This window comes from Morone saxatilis, unplaced genomic scaffold (genome assembly GCF_004916995.1).
Source record: "Morone saxatilis isolate NCDOM2014 unplaced genomic scaffold, NCSU_SB_2.0 Contig0, whole genome shotgun sequence".
Taxonomy (NCBI): domain Eukaryota; kingdom Metazoa; phylum Chordata; class Actinopteri; family Moronidae; genus Morone; species Morone saxatilis.
In genome coordinates, this window is record NW_023339650.1 from 13635845 (window position 1) to 13643630 (window position 7786).

The 7786-nt window shown below is 39.8% G+C and overlaps 1 protein-coding gene across 4 annotated transcripts in view; it reads left to right on the forward strand.

Annotated features, from left to right (window-relative positions):
• The first annotated feature begins 2899 nt into the window (after positions 1-2899).
• The window catches only part of rbm33a (RNA binding motif protein 33a), a 29528-nt gene continuing 24641 nt past the window's right edge, over positions 2900-7786 (forward strand). For all 4 annotated transcript variants that reach the window (XM_035654550.1, XM_035654578.1, XM_035654569.1 and 1 more), the window contains exon 1: positions 2900-3097. In XM_035654550.1, the coding sequence (XP_035510443.1) occupies positions 3079-3097 (19 nt within the window). In that variant the 5' untranslated portion in view covers positions 2900-3078. The remainder of the gene's footprint in view (positions 3098-7786) is intronic.

Sequence of the window (7786 nt, forward strand, 5' to 3'; positions counted from 1 at the left end):
ATAGATAGATAGATAGATAATCAAAATACAATTTAAAAACTAAAATAGAACAATAATAATAATAACAACCTCTTAAACTATAATATGTATTGAAAATGCACTGTACAATGATAGTGCAGTAATACATTGTACATTAATATTGCAAGTCAAATAGATATACAGTGTATATGCTGTACAGCAAGGTGTAGGATTGTCTTTGGCTATGGATGCAGAATAACTGCATTTTCTGCATAAAAGATGCTCAGACTGGAAGCTCAAATCCCAGTCCAGTGTCCACTGAAAGATATGGGATTTAAACCCTAGTCTCCTATGTGGGATTGAAATAGACATCCACAAATCTGCCAAAAGAAAATCTTCCCATTGGAGTATATTAAGCTAATGGTTCTCGGGCATGGCCACATGGTAACACATTCCTTTGACCTACCCTCATTACGCAAACTGCTCCAACTCAGACACCAGTCTCAGAAGGTCTCAGACAGAGTTAGTCTACAGCTAAACACAATGCATAATGATTGAAAAAAAGTGAACATTTCTTTCATTTAAAGAATAACATATTGCAGGCCCATACACTCCCACTCCACAGCTCCCGTATCACTTTCTCAAGACAGTTGCTGATACTGAACTGACAGCAAAAACTTATTGTCCCACACAAAACAACTTCCAAGTTGGATTTAAATTCTGTCAAAGAATACACAAGGCGTACAGACAAGTTTGTTGTAAAGAACCCCTCTCCTAGATGGGAAATAACAAGTCTTGTCCCTTCGGCTTTGCACCCTTTAATTTGCATTGTCATGGAAAACCGCTGGATTTGGATAGGGCACAGAATCATTGAGGTCACCATAATAGAGTGTGACAGCTCCTCTTTTCACAACTATTTGTAAAGTAAAATCAAAATTCCTGGGAAAGTGAATCTAGGGAGTATAGAAATATCTCATACAGCTTTGGAAACAGCTGTTAAGACTGCATATTTAATAAGGCGTGGAATACATATTGATACGAATTATACCTGCATTCATTTCAAACTGGATACATGAGGTTTTGTATGTACAAATAATAGAAAATGTGAGTTTGGGAGATTGGCAATATCTTACATTCAGAAAGTATGTTATAAAGAAGCAGCAGTACTGCAGCACTTACCATTTTTATTTTTGGTTTGTACACTGGGAGTACTGTGTATAACTTGCATTTCATATGACTTTTAAAGAGAAAAGAAAAAAACATTTGCCAACTCAACATCTTGCCTGTACAATCCCCACAGTCCATTAGAATTCACAGACTGTCTTTGACTAGGAAAGCCCCTTTACGCTTTCTCAAATTAAAAATCTCATGGCTGATCCCCTCCATCGCCCTGGCTTTCAGATATTGACCTTGTGGTGCTACAAAATAGCTTCTTCCTCACTGCGGGACCCCATAATGAGCCAATACAATGAGGCTTCAGTTCACTGCTCACCTCTCTTTGGTGTCTCTCGGGGTCTTTGTTGACGTTTGTCAGCCCAGGAGGAATTTGGGGGTTAGAATTCTGCTGTAGTCTAGCTGTAGACTCAGACAACAACTTTGACTCCCAGACAGAAGCATGAAGGAGGAAAAAACTTGGTCAGAGATAAAAAGGCTTCGACCTTACAGGGAAGAAAAATCAAAGGAGGTACTTGAATAAAGATTAAGCACCATTCTGAATTTCAGCCAAATTGGCAAAGATTTGGAAAGGGCAAGAATTTACACACCTGGCATCTCTAAAATTGGAAACCAATGAGGGTCATATTTTTAAACTTGGACCAATTTTCCTGCAAAGATTTGTTGTGCAATGTAACTTGAATCCAAATAAAGAAAGGTGGGACTGGTTGGAGTGAGTTCAGTTTTGTCCATATAGACGTGTCAAGCTGCAAACAGCTCTACACAAAATCTGACTGGTAAGCAGATGGGCAACCCCATTGTATGTCTCATCTATGAACCCTGACTAAAGCCAGTCAACCCTACATGGAGATGAACCCCAATCTAATACTGTACAGGGTTGAATGAAGTAGAACTAGTTATATTAGTTATAATGTGTCCATGAAAGATAAAAATGTCACTGCTAAGATGTGTGTGCAGCATGTATGTATATAAATGAGGTCATAATACTGGACAACAACTGCAAATGCACATTTTTTTTACTCAATGTTGAGTAAATTAAATAAGAATATGCCCTGAAATCTCTGTTATGCTATCCTTGTGCCTGGTGTTAATGTAGCCTAATTATAATTTTTCCTTAAAGCAAACAGAAGAAAAACATAAAATATTGACAATGCCGTTTCTGTTCTATTCTATCCATCTTAATATATCATAAAGCAAATATGAACACATTTTCATGCGCAGTTCTCACCAGAAGGCTGTGATTACACATACTGATGTAATTATGTGTGAATAGTTAACACAGAGAAGCAATGCTGAATATGCAAATGGTCATATTAATGGTCTGGCCTTTGTTTTTTAAAATAATTTCATATAAAGCCACTGTACTCACAATAACAACAAGCCAAGCCATGCCAAACATACAAGGCATTTACTGTGTGTTCCCAATTCAACCTAGAAGTGTTAATCTTACCTACTGTACATTCATAACCTACTAGTATTCCCTATAAAGATGTATACTTATAAAAGAAGAACATATCTATAGAAGTCTGAATAAAACCTCATAATATGTCTTTAAAGAAGCCACATTGAAAACAATAGCACAACAAATACATCCCCCATAACAAACGCTTGTAATAGAGTGCATGCAGTTATGTGATATATATGTATTGTACATCAGCATTGCAGGTCAGCTCTATAATGGTCACCCAGTGTGTTTACCTGCCCTGTCACACAGCTCGCTTATGTGCAGTAAACCGATCAGGGCAGCTCGGTGTTTCCCACCCACAATGCATCATCGCTGCAAACACAGCTCTGCCATGTTTGTACTCCGGTCGTGGATGGGAGTCTTTGCCGCATAGAAGCTGTTCTCACGTTGTTGTTTTTTTATACCCTCGTAATGGTGAAATACTGACGATTAAATGCACTTCAGCTCTGTAGTGTGACTCTAAGCGGGACGCGCCTTGCACCATGTCAACCAACGCTCAGGGTGAGTAAAGTCAGCGGCTTTCTGTCGACAACGCTGCGGTAGCCATGTAGCCAGTCGGGCTAACACGGCTGCATTGATTGTAGGCCACAAACTGGACCTCGGCTGTGGTTGGCTAAATTATCACTTAACAAACAAACAAACAAACAAATAAAACAAACAAATAAACACCAATGCTCGACACTCTTGGTTGTAAACGGAGACAAGGTTAAAGATTGTCAGCAGCTGCGTTTTGTAAATGCTCGTAAACAATTTAGCTGGCTAACTAACTAGCTTTACCCATCTCGTAGAAGAACATTTCATACTTTAATAACGCATTGAGAGTGGGATCACTGCTGTTTGCCGTGTTTAATGTACTCTGGAAATGTTAAAGTTGGTCACATTATGTTTTAAAGTGAACAATGGCTCCACAACGTCAGATGTTTGGGGGCTCAAACGCAGGCTAACGTTAGCCGCCGCTGGGAGCTATCCTTGATTCCGCAATGGTTCATAAAAAAAACACGCAGATCTTCGGCCGCAACTCATCCCCACTGTTAGTCACAACGTTTTAGTGTTTGTTTGTTTGTTTGTTTGCTGGCCTTGCCGCCAAGGTTGGGGCTGAGTGTGTACGCGCACTGATACATGACGCAGTTTACGCGGTGTTTTTATTTGACATCTTTTCATTAGCATCGGGCTGCAGTGGCCATCAGAGGATAGGTAGGATAGCAGCTTAGTTATAGTTCATAGTCTATACAGGTGACTTAAGGTGGCGAAATACATGCACCTGGCCTGTGGACACAAAAGTGGCACTAATGGGGTAGTTATGGTCTCAATGAAGCTGGATTCTCCAAAGGATGTGGTTTATGAAGATGGTCTTTGGGCCTGGTGGTCTGGCTTTACCTTAAAGCTGCAGTAGGTAACTTTAGTAAAAGTAACTTTTTTTTAATCATACTTGCTGAAACTTTCACTGTATCCTCACAGTAGTACATGAGGCAGATAATCTGTGAAAAAATGGCATTTGAAAACAAGCAATCAGAGCCGGAAAGGTTATATAGACGCTTTGGGTTGGAGGCTTTAAGATAGTTGATTAAGTCTCGTTATCTGTCTCATGTTTCAGCAAATATGACAAATAATTGATAATAGAAAAAAGATCAAATATACCTACTGCAGCTTTAACCTCTCACCCTAATGAGAACTCATATCACGACGCCTTTATTCCACAGTATGATCTTTAAACTTAAAACACATTTAGTCAGGTTATATGTCCATATAACTAATATATTTTTGTATTGACCTGCGATTAACATACTGTACAACTTCAGTTTATTGCCCCGGGCTTTTATTGGATTCAATCACTGAACTCAGCCCCCCTTTATTTGGAACAGGCATCTGTATGGGAATTTCCTTTGTACAATATTCTTGCTCACCAAAGATGGGAAATACTATCAAATTGATTATTTAAACCGGTATGAATATTGCTTCTACAGTATAAAAATATGGTTAGTGAATAATATATCAATTGCAAATCATTCATTTGATCTTGGTGCTCATGATTATGTAAAATAAACAGAATTACTGAATTGTGGAGAATCTATCTAACAATGTGTAGCATGTCCATATTAATAAAAGTCTAAGCAGCTTAGAACTCGCTCAAGCGGTCCAAAGTGTCTATAAAATCCAGACCAGGCGTCTAATTGAGACAAAACGTATAGCCACTTCAGGCCAGTAAAGTGGAGTTTAACGGTATATTCACGCAGCAGCTTTTCTCTTGGTGAAGTTTGCTTCATTAACCAATTACTCATTATCATCTGAATACAAAAACTTGGTAATTACAGCACGGTCGTATAATATTTGCCATTGTGCCGTTCATTAAACCACCGACTGGTGCAAAATGAAGTGTAGGATACAGAGGGTTGCCAGCCAGACTGTTATGACTGAGAAGGTCTTGAGAGACTCGAGAGCTTCAAGCGCAGAGACTGAAATGTCAGACCTCATCTTAAAGGTCCAGTGTGTAACATTTAGGAGGATCTGTTGGCAGAAACGCAATATAATACTCACAGGTATGTTTTCATTAGTGTATGATCACCTGAAAATAAGAATGGGGTTTTCGTTACCTTAGAGTGAGCTTAGAGTGAGCTGTTTATTTACAGTGGGAGCGGGTCCTCTTCCACGGAGGACGCCATCTGGAACCGCCATGTTTCTTCATTAGCCTAGAATGGATGAACCAAACAGGGCCTTTTGTGTTTTCACTGGTTTTGGGGCCACCATAGTTTCTCCTACACAATTCACAATCTGTTCTCAAATACAGACGCAAGTAAATAATAAGTAAATAATAAAATGATTGCTGAGATTCATTGAGTTGCTTTAGTTTCATGGTCCTGGTCTTGTGCATGCTGGCTCACTGTAACACTGTCATAATAACTGAAGCTTACGGCATGCTTCCTGCGGAAACTTGCACCCCATCACCTCTGTGGGTGTGCACGCTCTGTCCACAGCAATTAATGTGTACGTAATCATGCGAACCACACTCTGGTCCATGTGGATGCTGTGGACAAATGTAGAGCTAAAGCAAGCACATGGGAGATTGGGATTTAAGCACAAGCACTTTTATTTGGAAATGTTTTATTTTGCTTAGTGTTTTAGTTTGAAATGTTCAATCTTTACAGCTCCAGTGAAGCACTTTAAACACTATTTTTCTTTTATTATAATTGTGCTTCAATAAAGACAAGCATTTCTCTACACCTTATTCTTGTTTAAAAATCATTCACCATTATATGAAAGTTATGGAGAGCGATAAAAAGGTGACCTTATGGCGTTAAAGGCGACGCAACAAAAATCGGGTGCACCTAAATTTTGTGCTGGGCCACTAAAAAAAAAAGTTAGGCGCACCAGTGCAACACATTCAAAAATTTAATCTGGAGCCCTGAATAGAGCAATGAATCACGTGTTATTGAAATCGCAATTTGGCTAAGTGCAATATCCAAATCACGGAAGCTGCAGATAAAAGGTAAAATATGTGAACAATACAGTTATTATAATGAGAATTGAATGCTGTAGTGCTGTAGAGATGCCTTGGCCTACAAAATCTGGCTTATCCAGATGTAGAAAAAACGTTTGTTTGGTAACCAGCCCAACAAATACCACATCATCATGATTTTTAGCATTTTCTTTTCCAGTCTAAATTATGTGTGAAAAAAAAAAAAAATCACAATAGAATGTTTTTATCATATCGTGCAGCGATAAGACTGGCCCGTTTGCCCGGTAAGTAAAATGCCACATCTGGCTAGCAAATCTGGCACTTGGCCTGATCAAGTGAGAGTTACACAGCGCAGTACGATCAGGCACTGGCGAGAAAATGGGAGTGGGTGAGGACAAAGTTTATGAGCAGAAGCACAAGTGAGTGTTTCAATTATCCTGGAATCAGGGGTTTAGTCGGGTGGCTTCAGAATAGGTAAGCGAAACTCCAACTTATGCTGCAGCAGTTTGCCACAAGTTTGAGATGTAATAGAATAAAAGAGGCTTGTTTTTCAGACAGAGGACCTTGCATCGTGCAACAAGCATCCTGGATAGGGGAGGGGTACTGGTTCAAACATTTTCACTGAGACATGACACATTGATTGCTCACTATACAATGTTTGAAAATCGTGAAACATGTTCGTTACGAAGAGTCGTCTACAAATGTCTCATTTCAGTCAACAGTCTAAAACTAAAGATTACTGTTTACGATGATAAAACAGAGAGAAGCAGCAAATTCCTCACATTTAATGAAAGAAATATCGCCAGGGCTCCACACTGGCTTTCTCAGTTGGTGGCACTAGCACATAGTTTAGGTTGCACCCTTTAATTTGGTACAGCAGCGTTGAATCAGTGACCTTCGTGCTGATGAACAGAAAAGCCCCACACTGAAAAGTTTTTCAATCACACATAACCATGAGCTCTACCAAACACTCAGGGTCTGTTTGACTGAGTGGAGGCAGAAATCCTGGCCGAGTAAAACCGTAATGTGACCAAATCACCTGGAGAGTGGGTTGGTAGGAATTGAAGTGCCACTGTTTGGCTTATGATAGTGAAGAAGAGTTTGTGTCGAGGGAGGATCTGAGTGTGAATGTTGTACCCAAGGCACAAAAAAAAAGTGTTGATTTGTGTGGTGTGACCCGCTTTCTGTTATCAGCACAAAATATTGCTGAGAACCGCATTTTCCAACAAAGTAGAAGGTGTAACCAGTGAGGGCATTATTCTTCTTTACGGGTCGTGTCGTTTCCTCATCATGGATTCACCATTTTTTTTTTTTTTTAACTGATCTGGGTTGAACCAGACCCTCGAGCAAGGCACCGGAAGCCCAAACAGCTCGAATGAAAAAAAGAAAATGCTGTTTTATTGGGGCTCCAGTTAAGCTCGAGTGAACTGTAAAGTGAAGTGCTGCTGAAAAGGATATATACATAGATCCTGGGCGTGTTGGGATTCGACCTTTGACGGCATCTTTTATGTGACAAAAACTGGGCTGCTGGCCAGATAGTGAAATAATAAATTGTTGATATCTGGAGGGGAAACCAAACGAACACTCTCTGGACATGGTGATATACCGCAGGGAAGATTTACCAGTTCCAATTGAGGGATGGATCTGACTGGGGGGGAAATTTCTCCTTCCCATCAATCCGTCTTCATTTCACCACAGCGGGATCACTCTTACATTCGCCTCTTTATCTCTCTCTT